This window comes from Betta splendens, chromosome 4 (assembly GCF_900634795.4).
Source record: "Betta splendens chromosome 4, fBetSpl5.4, whole genome shotgun sequence".
NCBI classification, from domain to species: Eukaryota; Metazoa; Chordata; class Actinopteri; order Anabantiformes; family Osphronemidae; genus Betta; species Betta splendens.
In genome coordinates, this window is record NC_040884.2 from 17,074,024 (window position 1) to 17,088,932 (window position 14,909).

At 43.5% G+C, this 14,909-nt stretch overlaps 2 protein-coding genes across 9 annotated transcripts in view; both read left to right on the forward strand.

Annotated features, from left to right (window-relative positions):
- The first annotated feature begins 85 nt into the window (after positions 1-85).
- tram1 (translocation associated membrane protein 1) lies at positions 86-6,591 on the forward strand. 2 transcript variants are annotated; one of them, XM_055507906.1, is made up of 11 exons: positions 86-109; positions 2,244-2,307; positions 3,247-3,368; positions 3,450-3,566; positions 3,657-3,715; positions 3,834-3,918; positions 4,103-4,173; positions 4,290-4,394; positions 4,492-4,635; positions 5,348-5,499; positions 5,621-6,591. In XM_055507906.1, the coding sequence occupies exons 3-11, from the start codon at positions 3,318-3,320 to the stop codon at positions 5,689-5,691; spliced, it is 855 nt and encodes a 284-aa protein (XP_055363881.1). In that variant the 5' UTR covers positions 86-109; positions 2,244-2,307; positions 3,247-3,317; the 3' UTR covers positions 5,692-6,591. The 2 variants fall into 2 exon arrangements, with proteins under 2 accessions (XP_055363881.1, XP_029004381.1); XM_029148548.2 differs by lacking the exon at positions 86-109 and adding an exon at positions 690-967.
- Positions 6,592-7,335: 744 nt separating this feature from the next.
- The window catches only part of ncoa2 (nuclear receptor coactivator 2), a 36,917-nt gene continuing 29,343 nt past the window's right edge, over positions 7,336-14,909 (forward strand). For 4 of the 7 annotated variants that reach the window (XM_041070289.2, XM_041070294.2, XM_029146504.3 and 1 more), the window contains exon 1: positions 7,615-7,791. The gene's annotated coding sequence lies outside the window, so the exon portion shown is untranslated. Of the gene's footprint in view, positions 7,545-7,614; positions 7,792-11,365; positions 14,907-14,909 lie in introns of those variants that run through there. The other 3 variants (XM_041070290.2, XM_029146501.3, XM_041070291.2) reach the window with 3 other exon arrangements.

Here is a 14,909-nt window from a genome sequence, read left to right on the forward strand (position 1 = left end):
CCACACTGTGACAACGTTCTTTCATTTCAGCTGCTGGGATCACAGAGGGTGGGAACTTCCTATAAACGGCCACAGTAAGCGTGGGAACAGCTTTATCAACAGAAACTATGTATGTACTTCTATGTATGTTCATTACTTCTTTTTTGTATTTATAGACAATGGACAGTTTAAGGTTAAATGCTTGTGTAGCTCAACAATAGCAATTCCTTGTAAAAAAAAAACTGACTTATTTACTGACTTTATTAATATTGTTAATTTCCCTGGAACAGTGGTTCCAGGGAAATGGTTAGAGACTGGTTAGAGATACAGAAGTTCAACTACTCTACACACAGGGACAAGACAACAAGCCCTATGTTAATTAAAGAAAACCCGCAAAAGAATCTTAAACAACTTACTATTCACAAAAATAATACGAAATGACAGAAACAAATCAAATAAAACTGGCCTGGACAAAAATGCTGGCTCGCATGTTTTAAATACTATAAAGCCTACAAAAAGACTTATCTTAGTTTTATTATAAGACTATTATTAGACTATATTATTATCTGTTGTTTTGGACATGTAACCGAGACTGGCGCGTTATACTCCGAGCCTCCAGGCGGCGCTAGAGAGCTCCAGATGTTTTCCTCTTGTGCGTGAAGCGCGTCGCCGCTCAGGCGCAGCAGCTCTCGCGCTCTGGACCCTCCCACTAGCCGAGGAGTGACACGCCATTCAATTCCAGTCTGGCCCTGTGCATGAAGGGAGCTGAGGCGTTGTGCGGCCACGTAGAGGGGATTATTATATTTGAGAGACACCGACTAGATCTGCGCCGCGTGAAGCTAAAAGCAGACAGAAGCGCGTCGACATGGGGATCCGGAAAAAGACTAACAAGAATCCGCCGGTGATGAGCCACGAGTTTGTGATCCAGAACCACGCAGACATTGTTTCCTGCGTTGCTATGGTTTTCCTTCTCGGGCTGATGTTTGAGGTGAGTCCACCACGCGTGCTGAGTGGGCTTTTCGGCACGGCGCGTGGGGGGGGATGCGAGCCGTGGGTGCCGAGCACTCGCCATCACTTCTCTGAAACTGACATGGCTGTCTGTCTATTCTGGTCACCAACTACTTCCTCCTGTGATCGAAAGTTCTTTTGCGTCCTGTCCTCTCTTGTTCCTTTTCACGAAGTGCGTTACAAACTCACCGAGGTCGACTTTACGCCAGACTAAGCCTTAATTATCGCTGAGAGGATATGTGTGTGGGTGCTCCCCATGTTTCCTCCATTCTTCAACACACCTCGTCCCTGGTCCGGTGTTTTATTAAAAACAAAGTTCGTTTTGTGCCGCTTCACTTGAATTGAACGTCTCTGCGTGTCGCAGGTGTGTTGCAGTATTTTCGATCGGGTGTTTGCATTGTTGTGCAACACTTTCGACTTGGGTAGTTTTTGCGTGGATGTGTTACGTGGCAGTCACACAGCGGCGGAGAGGGCTGTCATCCCGCAAACCCGCTTAGCGCCAAACACTCGAAGTTGCGCTCGGAGGCGCAGAAACACCGTCGGACGTCGACAGCAGCGCTTTGACGCACCGTGGCCGACGCTGTGCGCGCCGGTGGTTCACTTTACCCCAGATTTGTGTGCGATTTTCAGGCGCGTTTCGTTCCCGGCGAAGACCAGCGCCATTGGTGTCACGTCTGCCGTGATGAGAACAGCTTCCCCGTTTTAGTTTTTCAAAGCAAAATTCCTCACGCAAGCACTTGCTGTAATGCACAAGGCAGTGAATTGCAGCCTTATTAGATTTGACCAACCCCTGTCAATGATGCACTGTATTTACCTGGCACACCAGTGTTGTGCATTTATTTTATGCTAACTTTGATTCGTAGATCCTTTATTTTGGAGGGGTAACGTTAGACTTCCGGTTAAGCTTTACTATTTAGTAACTTTACAACTCCTACTCCTGCAACATTTTCAATTATGGTTGATTATTGGTAAAGATTTCAGTCACATCTCATATTTGTCGAAAAAATTGAAATAACATATGTTTTTAAAAACGTTTATGCATTCAATATTCATAAATATAGAAAGGCCTCATCTTGCAGCTAAGATTAAAGGAACATAATACCAATATAGTCATATCTTCTTTTGGAGGTGATCTTTGCATCTTTAGGGCTAAATGCAGTGCAATATTTAGGTAAAAAATATATATATATATAATTGCAGTGTTATGCATAATGTGCATGCTTTAATTTGCAATGTTTTTGTGTCTTTATATACAGGTCACTTCAAAATTTGCAGTGCTGTTCATAACAGTCCAGTACAATGTCACCATATCAACACAAGGTAAGTTGAGAATACAAAAGGACACGTATGAGCCTGCAAGTGTCCTGCAGTATTCTCTCAGCGTGTCTTGCTGGAAGTCTCTCATTTGGATTCTGGAGCGATACTAGTGTGGCCTTACACAAACCCATTCGAGAGCTTTTTTTTTCTCCTCTGGAGCTAAATTTAGTCTGCCTGATTTATAAAGTTCTCTTGTGGCAAGGTTGTGCCGGACAAATTTGGGCTAAGGTGTAATATGGGCCTCTTAATTCAAATCCTGCTCGTTTCAAGGTTAACAGTTTGTCCGCCACCTTCAGATACCGTTGAATGAATGTGTGACCACAGAGCTTCCTTATGCTCTGTTGTACAACCTGGAGGATTTGCAGTTCTTATCTTGCAGACCAAACTACTTACACAGTTCTGTAACTTATTTACAGACTAGCACCTAAATTACTTTGCAGCTAAGACAATATTACATCTTTTTTATGGCTGATGCTGATTTTTTTTCCAGATGTCTCGGTTTAGAAAGCACAGGTTCAGACTTTTGCAACCTGTTTGTTCTTTTAACACTTCTTGCCTGTTGTCTACATTTTCTCATTTCTCCACATTACAGCACATCACATTGCTTTTATTGGTTTACAGATGTTACGTTGGATGCTGAATAGATAATGTGTAAGTTTATGGAGACTGGTTTCTGTGCTGACATGCACTATGACTGGCATTTACAGTGTGTTGTAATACTGCGCAGACGGGCCTCTAATCCAAACACGTCACCCCAGGAGTTAAGGTTATTAAACTTGTGGATCGCTTGGCATGGCCATTCATGTTAAGGATCAAACACTTGCATAAGCTGGGGACAGCTGGCGTTATCATATAAAACAATCTCATTCTCTTATGCACAAGTCATTTTTTTCAAACACTGTGGTCTTTGTGATGACTCTGCATGATGTCTGTGTTGTGCAGAAGGCCCAGAGGAAACTGCTGTGAGCCACTTTCACCATGGCATCAAAGACTTGGCCACAGTCTTCTTCTACATGCTGGTGGCCATCATCATGCATGCCATTCTCCAGGAATATGTGCTGGATGTAAGTCAGTCAAACGCAGTTAAATGCAAATACTTTCATTGCTACACACAGTTAACCTTTTATTGTTTAACATATGTGCAGAAACTCAACAGAAAGAAGCACTTCTCCAAAACCAAACACAGCAAGTTCAATGAGTCGGGCCAGCTCAGCGCATTCTACCTGTTCTCCTTCGGCTGGGGCGCCAGTGTCCTGCTGTCCGTATGTACTCACCTCAATCTGCCTTTCTACTTGTTTACATACGCTCTCAAATCGCCAGTGATTGTATTTTAAATGCCTTTAATTTGTTAGGAAAATTTCCTGTACAACCCAGTCACCCTATGGGAGGACTATCCCCACACCCTGATGCCGTAAGTACCCACGTACCATACCAAACCCTGCCTTGTTGCTATTCTTTCTTCTTTTAATTTCCTCCAGTGTCCTTTTGAACTGTTAACACATCTACATTTCCATATTTCTTTCATACAGATTCCAAATGAAATTCTACTACATTTGCCAGCTGGGCTACTGGTTACACGCTCTGCCTGAACTCTACTTCCAAAAAACAAAGAAGGCAAGTGTGTGACGTACTGTGGCTTCTGTCGGCGCCCTGAGGCTATTTCCTGTTTGACTTCCTTGGTTATGTTGCTGTTGTTTCAAATTATCAGTCATCTGGTTTAATTCTACGTGCGCGGCCACTCCGCTGTAAACATTTTGATGATTTTCTGCCTGTCCGTCCGTTGTGTTTACTTTTTCAGGAGGATATTCCTCGCCAGCTTGTGTATATCTCTCTGTATCTCGCACACATCGCGGGCGCCTACATTCTGAAGTAAGAGCCGCTTATTCACAAACGCTGAAATTAATGGAATGGGTTCATTCACTGCTGCGCTCTCGCACGTTTACCCATCGTTAATAATAAGAATCGCTTCTCTGCTGTTTGTTTAGTTTGAACCGCCTGGGTCTGGTCCTGCTCGTCTTGCACTACTTTGTTGAGCTGGTCTTCCACGTTTCCCGTCTGGTTTACTTCAGCAACGAGAACAGACAGTCAGGGTGAGTTGTAACCTTTTAGTTGGTGCTCAAAGAGTCGTGAATCAGTGATGTCGTTGAAGTTTGAGTGCATTGCCATGATCCTTCATTTCTTCTCCAGTTTTACCATATGGGCTGTCTTGTTTGTCCTTGGACGGCTGCTCACACTGTCCCTGTCTGTCCTCACCATTGGCTTTGGCCTCGCCACAGCCGAGAATCAAGGCTTTGACTTGGCGGCAGGAAATTTCAATATTCTTTTTGTTCGGTGAGTGTCTAAGAAGCAAAATTGGACTTTGAAGTTCAAAAGTTTTGTTTTAAAGCTTTGTAAGGAAACTGACCTAAAAATCTGCCAAAGTCAGCATTTTTATATTTATAATCCTTCAGCAATTTTGGGGAATCTACAGAGAGTGTAGAGTTTCTTTACACTGGACGAAACCTACGGCAGGAAGAAATGTAGCTGGTTACTAAGGCTACTTAGAAAAGGGAAGTTTAAATTAATTCAAGATGTAAAGTAGAGAAGTGCCAGCTACAGACTATGTCCATCTGTCAGACACCTGCTTCGCAGAGGGTTAGCAGAGGCTGCAGTTTGTGTAAACTTAACAGTAACTCAATAAACTGAAATAAATAGCAAAAATTAATACTTTGTTTCAAGTTTAGTCCAACACAATTTTATTTAAAAAATGAAAAACCAAGCAGGACACAACAGCCCCATTCCTGATTCTATAGTCATTGGTGTACTAATAACTACTTTAGTTACTATGAGAGTATTTAACTCCTTGTGCAGATGAGACAGTGTACAACCTTATAAACAATATATGTCGACTTTGGGTTTTCCTCTTACTGGAAAATAAAGGAACTTATTTCTAGTTGATACAGGAAGAGATTTGTTGCAGAAGAGGAAAAGAGTTGAACACCAGCTTTAGTAAATGTCATTAAATGACTTTTTGAGTAACACACCTTTTACTTCTCACCACAAGGATCACAGTCCTGGCTGCCATCTGCCTCACCCAGGCCTTCATGATGTGGAAATTTATCAACTTTCAGCTGCGCCGATGGAGAGAGCACAACCAAGCTCAGACCTTGAAAAAGAAACCAGTTCCTGCCAAGAGCAAATCAAAGAAAGACAAAGGTGAGGAGAGGAGGACATAGAACACAGTTTGGACAAAGAAGCTGCAGAATGTGAAGAGAACCTCATAATTATATCGTATACATTGTGTGGTTGACTTTGTTGTCTCTTGTTTTGTTTTTAGCCAATGGAGTAAATGGTGTGCACTCTCATGGAGCTGATTCACCGAGACAAAGGAAAGAAAAGTCATCATAGATACCCTCCCATGAGCCCCTGTCACCCTGTTCTTAAAGAACATCTCTCATGGGCCTCCATGGCGGCGTCAGACTCCCGATTCCCTCTATTATGCGCATTCTTAGCTTTCACACTGAACTGACCTCCCAGCTGGATTTTAAGGACCAGAATGCATTTAATGTAGCTCCATCACTTGTTGCCCAGCACACCTTGCTTTGATAGTTATTGATCTGCTGTGCCACTTAAATCGAGAGGAAACATTCGTAAACAAAAAAAGATCCTATTTAAAAAGTGCCTATTGATGAAGAGTTTTATACATGGTGTTATTTTAAATTCCCAGGTATGATTATTTCAGTGTTTAATGTTTATCCCAAGTCAGGTAAAGCCACGCTTGTTTCCTATGCTTTAGTAGTGCATATTCTAGTTTGTGGTATTTTTCTTTTCTTTTTTTTTCTCCTTGTATTTATAGCTCAGCTCTTTGTCTTTGACACCGCCGTCCCTCTTTGGAAGCATTTTTGTGGACATTGTTTATTCTGTTTGACGAGGAGTTTCAATACAGTCTTTGAGATATGACCACCACAGACTGCGCGAACCCATAATGTAAAAACATTAGTAGTGTCTTATCATCTTGCTGACACCCTCCACCTTTACCCACCTCTGATTGTGCCAAATGAGCCTGACTGACTGTTGATATTTGCCTTTTACTTACACGCCATAATTAGAGGGTAGAAATCTATGGAGCGCACTCAAGTGTATTATTGTAAGAATCACACACCTAGGTAATGTTACACTTAGTTAATATCCCCGTTAACTAAGTTTAGTCACATGGTAGCGACCAGTAGTCTATCAGTGGTTTGTGAATTTTCTCAACTTGTTCTGAGGGCTTGTTCTGTGATGGAATAAAGGTTTTCTGATAAAAGAGCTGTACAGACTATTGAACTGATTATTTGAATGTATAAAATGTGTCTTGGACCTCAGAAAGTTAAGGGTTAAAAAGGAGACTGAGTGCAGTGGTTAAAGCGTACCATTATATTACAATAATAATTAATGTACAACATCTTCAGCTAGTTTTGATTATTGTGCTTTTACTCGCAATCGCCGTCCTCCCCAATAACAAAATTATTGGGGAACATGGTGAAGCCTTCAATTACGTGTTTATTATCCCTGTACGCCCCAGTTGCTGTTACCGCCGTCTACCACTTGGTGTCAGTGTTGCACATGATTTGGGGGGACGTGAACGCCTGCTCGCTCGCTCATTTCATCCATGGACAGTTGTCCGGACAAAATCCAGGAAGCTTCATAACTAGGACACGCTTATGCCAAAAGGTTGCTATGTTATTATCACGTTGAGTGTAATCTACTTGGTTCATTTGAAACTGCAGCCAAACGACTGTAATATTTGCACAGGGAAGCCGTGTTTCTCATCGCTGTAATTATTGACAGTGATAGGATAAGTGTTATAGCAGCTGTAGCGTTGTAAAATTAACTAGGCTTGAGTAAAATTGAACTTTCAGTAATGTGATTAAGGGGAGTCCTGACTACTACAGTTATTTTACCACCCTTTTTTATTTGCGGCACTTACACTAGTCATTTAATAGGCTGACATAAATCTTTATGACCTTAAATTAACATACGTCTGGCACTATCCTCGTTGTTGTAGCTTATATCTAGGCACCGCATTTATGTTCGCTTAATTCCTCAGATGGTTTGGGAGCACGGTTATAGTTCGAACCGCAAACACGCGCACGCGACATTCAGCCCGGCGGCGTGAGACCTAACGTTTGTAAACATCCGTGTATGGAAACGTTTCAGGTGAGACTCGCTGGACCGGACCGGACCGGACCGGAGCGGAGCGGCCACCGCCACCCCGACAGGTAATTCGCTGGAGGGTTCGCTGCCGAGCCTGGCGGTGAGCGAGTGGATCCCGCCGAGCCCCGTGGTGCGGTCTGCTGTGGGGGAGGATAGCAGCTACCAGCCAGATAAACACTCAGCATTGGTTTGCAGCGCAGGAGTAACATGGCGGCGCAGTTAGCCAGCAGAAATGTTTCAGCGCCGCGAAGGTCAGCGCCGCTTCTGCTGAAGGCAATTTAACGGCCGCGACACCGCCGAAAGTGTTCAATCGTAAGTAGACGCGCGCGCGGGTGCTGTCCGTGTGGAAGGGACGTGGTGTTTTTGTTGCGAAATCCGCGATCCAGTGCGGGGTCCTCAATCTCGGTTGTGTGTCTGTCTGGCACGGGCTCTCGCTTCGGCGTTAGCCCATTAGCAAGTGTTAGCTTCTTGGCTAAGCTCGCCGTCTGAGTCAATGGTGTTTTCTGCAGCAAACTCAATTAGACGGTTCGGACGGCGAGCGTGCAAAGCACTTATATTGCGGCGTGTGCGGGCCGTTTTTATTTGGGCGTGGGTCGTGTCGTGGCGAAAGTGCGTGTGTAATTAACGTGCAGCGTGCAGAACACTCCAGATGTCACGATTATTGTGCTGAGTGAGCAAGTGGCTGAGCGTACAACACCGGACGAAGTTCGCCAGAATCTATACCAGGGACGTCGTTAGCACGCTAGCTAGCTAGCCTGCTAGCCGCGGGGCTAGTCTCGCTGCTCGGACGTCGTAGTCGGTATTTATGAGTGACTTGGGACAGTTTTCACGGCCGTGCGCGTCAGCGGGCTGTTAACTTTGTTTACGGGGGTTTTAACCGAGCCTCTGCGCCGCTCGGCGCGGCTGGAAAGTTGACGTCGCCGCATTTGTTGAAGGTGCAGGGACCGTTCTACCGAGCCGTGTGACTCTATGCATTGTGGTGCTCTGATAATAAGCCGACGTTAGTTCCCACTCGTGTGTGTGGCTCCGTGACAATCGAAAGCAGCGGCTTCAAACTGTTGAAAACGCGCTCGCAAGTGTCGCTCCGCTTCCAGACACGTTTGGAGCCGCATGCAGCTTCTGGATATTCGTGCGGGCTCTCGGGTCCTTGGACCGACGACACAAGATGGTCTCTGAAAACGCGAGGCACCAACGCCGCTCGGAGCCCGAACTTGTGTCGCATGCTTGAGTGCGGTGCCCTTCTAAGAGCTCTCCTGCTTGACTGACTCGGGACTATAGAGGCAGACAGCGTGTGCCATTTCGATGATTGTCAACGTTCCTCTCGGTAGTGCTGGAGGAATGCGTGCCGTGGAACCCGTTGAGCGCCCTCCGTTGCATCACTGCCCACCTGATGGTGCGCGGTGTTCGGTGTCACGTCGCTCACAGGGAGATTCGACTTGACGCGTTGTCCAGCTGTGGTTTGGCAGCCACTTGTGGGCTCCTGGGAAGATGTGATGTGATGGATTTATGTCAGATCTACTGGTAGCCGTACGCAACGTAGAAGATGCACAATTGGCTTGTGGGTTATGTATTTTTTTAACCACACACTGGAAAAGAACAGAGTATACCACTATTGCCAGCCCAGCCTGTTTTATTTCCAAGGCCAAGTGCTTCAAGTTATTTACTTTTCAATTTGCTGTGAAACACAACTGTCTTTTGTGGGTAATTGTAAATCAAACAATTTAAGGAAAGCAACTGACCTGGTTTTTAGGATTTGAAACATTGTTAGATGAGAACAAGAAGAACGATGACATGCTACTGTGGCAGCTTAATGCTGCTGGGATGCCGTATTGTTGGTGCCCAAGCTTTTGTTGTTGGTGTTAATTGAGAAGGATGCTTTAATGCATTATGTATCATGTAGCAGAACTTTGGCAAAATTAGCTTGAGCATTTTTATACTTTGTGATTTCTACAGAATCAGACAGTCTTGAGAAACCAGCGCAACTTATGCAACTCATGCTCTTTCTTCAGTCTCCAGAGTGAATATTAAATTGAGAAAGTCCGTTGCAAAATTGATTATGAACATTACTGTATGTTTATCAGTGAAGTATGTACAGTAAACTACAGCTGATATAATTTCTGTTAGACGTTACAAATGCTCCTTACCATCTCTAGGCTAAACAATGTGTTGGAGCTCGAGACCTGCAGGGAGCTTTGTTGTGACAGTAATTGCAGAGGTTGTTGGTATTGTTCTGGTCAGGAAACCCTAGTGAAATTGGGAGTTTGTTTTTCCGAAGTGAGATGGAGGTGAAGTCCCCAGGTAATTGTGGCCCATTGTTATTAGGCCATTCAGCATTATCTACAGCTGAATTGTAAGCGGCTAAACAAACCCCAGTAAAGCTAAGAAAGGGTTTTGGAAGAATGAAGATATCTTGATAACTTAACTCTTTGAGAATGTTGGATCTTGATGAATGTTACAGTAAAGCTGTTTTTAGAATTTAAACATCCACATCATCTTAAACCTTATGCCATCTGAACATGTAGCATGCTCTTCTTGTTTCCACACACTTTTTTTTTTATTTGCTAACAACATTAAGTTGAGTCATTTAAACCAGCCTGGAAAATGACATCTGTGTCACTGCTGCTCAGTGTGGCCATCTCCTGAAAAGCACCATACCTCTACGTCTCACACAAGCTCTTTAATGTGTTGTACCGAGCTAATTTTTGTGGGCAGCACCGAACGACGAGAGACTGGCAGAAATCTGAGCTTTTATAAGGACGTTGGGAAGCGTGGCTCTTACTCAAATCTTCGCCTTCCGTTTGAGTACTTATTGCTCTGCTTTAAATGCTTTAAACAATAGTCTTCTTTTATCAGTTTGAGTCAGTCTGTTGGTCATTTCCTTGTTTTTTTCCAAATGTAATTTATTACATTCAATAATTAAATCAAACAGGAAGATGGACCTGATGCTAGCTTTGTAAGACACACAGAAATCATGTGTCTTCCATTCATGGTTGGATGTAACATATCAGTCTACGTTGTGTTATCTGTCTATCACATGCTATATGACGTCCACGGTGTACTCTTGACATGATGCACCACTCCCCCTGGTATCTGTTTGCCTTGTCTCACTGGGCATCGCTCCCTACCGTCTCTGCGTTTGTGTTGTCATGGAAACAGCAGTGTGACAGGTCCTGGGTGGGCGTGAGGGATGAGCTGTGGGGTAATGGCCAGGTTTTTACAGCAGCAGGAAGGATGGAGGGGGGGCAGGTGAGAGATATCTAAAGCAAGAAAGAGATGCTTGATGGAAAGCTAAGAGGGCTTTGACATGGGGAAAGGAAGAGCAAGGAGTATTTACTCCCTCTCTGCTCCAAGGCATGTTGTCATTGTGTTTAGCTGACCTCAAATTAGCCATTCCATCTATCAGTGTTGAGTAGGTCCTGTCATGTTTGCTGGAGCTTGTATAAGATTTGATTAAAATATTGCTATGGCTTTTAATATTTAAGAGTGGCAGATTTAATAATGAAAAGAAGTGCTGGCCTATTTGTGACTGATCATGAACAGGGCTGATAAATGGCTATGGTGGAGTATGCCTCTTATTATTCAAGAACATTAAGGCTCTACTGTACATTTAAGAAATGGACTGTTTGAGTGTCCTGCTTTCTCTGATCAGGGTTCATTCTGGGCTAATAGCATGTGTCATTCAGGTTATACGTTTTTTTGTGACATTATTTTAGTTATTTTAGGTCCAAGTGTTTTTTAAACTGAAAACTGTGGCGCTGCTTCCTAGGCTACTGCTGTGGAGAGTCGAGCAGGTCTCCCAGGATCATGAGGCTCACAGGCAATCCAATGATTTCGACAATCCAGGCTCCTCCACTTATCTAGGTCAGCCACAGAAAAGTGCATATTGATCTTCCAAGCTAAATGATATTGTGGTGTCTACTGTGCATTGCTAAGAAGGTGCCCTCAGCCAGTTTGGCTTGAGCTGAGGAGACAGCAGAGGTCACATGTGTGACAGTATTTCTGCAGCTGTTTCCCTTTTGTAGTGAGCCTGCTATTGCTTTGTTTTGTAGGGCTGTAGGGTTCTGGTGAACTTTGCTCATTCTCATTTTATTAAAATACCTGGAGTTTTTTTTTTTCATCATTTATCATTTCATCATTAGTAGTGTAAACTAGGTAAGATAAAAATAATATAAACAATTTAATGGAGCTGTGACAGGTGATGTAAACTTTTGTGAGGCGATGTCCAAGAATAACAAAGATGACTTGTAAAGATATGAGGGTGCACTACAAATTGATAGATGACAGGATGCTGATGTGGATAAACATGGAGAGTGTGCTGTAATGTCTTAATTTGTGAGAGTGGGTGAATTGCCTTTTCCTTTCCCACAATGTGTTTGTGGCACTGGTGCTAGCATGTGGTTGGCACGTTTCCCACTGCCCAGGGTGGAATCCTTGGCACGGAGCGCGAGAGAGAAAACTTGGATTGAGCAAGATCCCTGCTGGAGTTGGGTGGGTGGTCCAAAAATATGCAGGGTGAAGAAAATCTAGTTTACAGTCGTCGTCTTCTCTGTTCTGCAATGGAAGTAAACAGCGGCTATTCGCCGCCATGGCAGGCGGTGCTAAGGTAGTATGGAATGACATGTGCAGCGCAGCAGCATTTCTCACGCTTGTCATACAGCCAGAGGAATGCAGGGATTCAGTTTCAGGCTTTTCATTTCTGTACACATTGTGAGGGTCAAATTCTGACCAGCGTGATCCTCCCCCCTAACTCTCTGTCTCTCGCTCCCTGCTGACTCAGCAGTGTTCCTTTAGTGACCTGTAGTGTGGTTTTGCTTGCTTTAGCTTTACTGTTTTCAGCGGGTTAAGGAATCTCCTTAGTTGACCTGCAGTTTTCTGTCATATTTTAAAGATTGGTATAAAGAGGTAAATCAAGGTTGAGACTAAAATAAAATCTAATCAAGCTACAAAATATTGGTGTTTTCCTCCATTAATAATGAACAACGAATTGTTTGAAAGTTGTATCAAGACAATCAATTCTCACAATCATCTGATGTTCCAAGCAGAACATGCAGTTATACTGTGTGGACCAGAAATACACACGGGTCGTTTTGTTTTAACAAACAGTCTTAAAAGTAATGACAAATTAAATTTCTGAGCTTTAAAAAAACATCATGTGAAAATTTTATTTTCCAATTTGTGTTTTTATTAATGGTGGTAATACTAATTCTATAATTATGTTTGCTTAATTCAATTACACAAACAAACCTAATTGAATAACCAAATTACCTCTGTTTGTCCCCCACAGACATGTGCGAGTGTGCATGTGTTTGTTTGTATGTTAAAGTGTTTCAATTCATGCCTTTACTCCAGAGATTTGTGGTTTTGGCACCTGAAGATGTGGGCCATCAAAACAAAACCGCCTCCCATCTCATCTGGCAGTCGAGTGCAAAACAGAGGCAGTCATTGGAGAGGAGATTACACAGGAGACGTAGGGCCGTGTTGTTACACTGACGCTCCTGCTACAGAAGCAGACTGATCATAATTCAATTTGAAAACACACTGTGGGTTGGAGAGACCTAGACCTTTGGGTACAAATAATGACAAATGAAAACATCTCTGCTTATGTGACACTCTAGTTTCTCATGATGTTGGTCTAAAAAAAAACAGATATGAACAACTGAATGAACAACTATTTTTTTTTTTTACAATGTTTCTGCAATTTGTATTTAAAATGTCAACTTGAGTCCCGTTTGACCTGGCTGGTTTTCATCTCTGGTCAGCTGATGTGTGTGTAAATGGAGGAGATCACTTTCTGTGCAAAGAGAATCATTTTCATCCAGTGCTCCGAGAGCGATGGGGTTTATCACGGTGCTCCGATTACATGTTCCACTGTCAGAGCCGCACTTGGCATTTAAAGCATCCCCAGAAATGCGTTTTACCGATTACTGTTATCCTGCTCACGCTTTGTGCAGGAAAAAGAAATGCAAACCCTGCTTTTGTGTCCTCGTGTCTTGCATATTTGACAGACTCTTGTGTGTTTTTGCTGTGAGGCCGAGCGTCGACCTGTCACTTTGTCTCAGTATTTGTCTGATTAAAGTGGCATAGTTGTGTCGGCTGATCTTTCCCCCTCCCCTCCCTGCAAACATGGAACCTCCTTATCCTTCCACTGCATAGCCGCAGGCCTCAAGTGGAACCAATTTCGTACGTACTGTAACAAGCAAGGCGACTTTATAGATGGAGAAACACACAGGCTCCATAGATATGGAGCGGACATGCAGGCCAGTCACAAGACGGGCTCTAAATCCCCTTAAAAAATGTTGATACAATCAACTGCGCCCATAAACTATGCCCTGCCCAAGTCTTTCTCACACTCTAATAACACCTCTCACCTTTTACAACACGCATTATCAGACTCATTATGGCACTTGCTACTCACTCACTTGTGATGATATCCCTTAAGTCACAGCTGAAGCAGCTGGCTTTGCTATTGGAGCAACAGATGTAAGGGGCATCTGGTGCAGGGTTGAATTTGCAACAGAGCGACCATTGATACGGCAACTGTGACTCTAATGTGCGAATAAATAAGTCTTTTATGTGGGGATTCCGTTATGCTGATCTATATGCTTGTCATATATGTGATAGGGTGTGGATTGATGGTCAAGGTATATTTAGTCAGTTTAATATAAATCTACACACTATTTAAGGTGCAGCCAGTGGAGGAGGGTGAATAAAGCCTCTGTATGTGCATCCATAAAGCTGGTGTGTCTTAAATTATACCACTGATGTGGTGTCACTGAGTGAATGAAGGGATTGACGACTCACCTGTGATTCCATGTCAGCGGACGCCATGCCAGGGTCGTCGGACAGCAGCCGCTGCACTGTTTCTGTTACGTGTTTGTTCCAATTAAAACTGATTTCCATGATTGTATTAAGCAATAGAATTAATTTTGCAAGGAAAAAATCATCTCTGTAAAAATCATTAGGGCATTTTTCATCCAGATTGGCCATTTAAATAGGATTAGCCGTAAACTAAACCGGTGAAGTGTTTCCACACTTTGGCTCGTTCTGTCACTCGGTCTGTAAATTAAGGGCTGAGCATGTAACAGCTTTAAAGTTTAAAGGAAATTCCTCCACAGTAAGAGCCGTAAAGTTTAAAAAGAGGAAGGTGGAGCTGACAGATGTACTATTAGTTTTGAAATGACATTTTAAAACATCAGCAATCGAGCAGTTTTTTGCTTTCACTTCATCTGGTGTTCAGTTCTGCTGAGTCACCTTCTGTTGGGCCTGCTGACTCATCAGATGTTATGTTGTGAGGAATATTGAGTGTCACCTATAGCACGTGGCTTCCGGCAGTGCATTTGTGCAGGGTGCAGAAGGGAATCGCTCCACTCCATTATGTCATCACATGACATCATGTGAACGCATTCCTCAGCTGGCTCACTTGGCAGGTA

Coding starts and splice junctions, on each gene's coding strand:
- tram1 (XM_029148548.2), top strand. CDS start 845: ATGGGGATCCGGAAAAAGACTAACAAGAATCCGCCGGTGATGAGCCAC. Junction 3,716..3,833: donor TATCCCCACACCCTGATGCC/GTAAGTACCCAC, acceptor TCTTTCATACAG/ATTCCAAATGAAATTCTACT. Junction 4,636..5,347: donor TTCAATATTCTTTTTGTTCG/GTGAGTGTCTAA, acceptor TCTCACCACAAG/GATCACAGTCCTGGCTGCCA.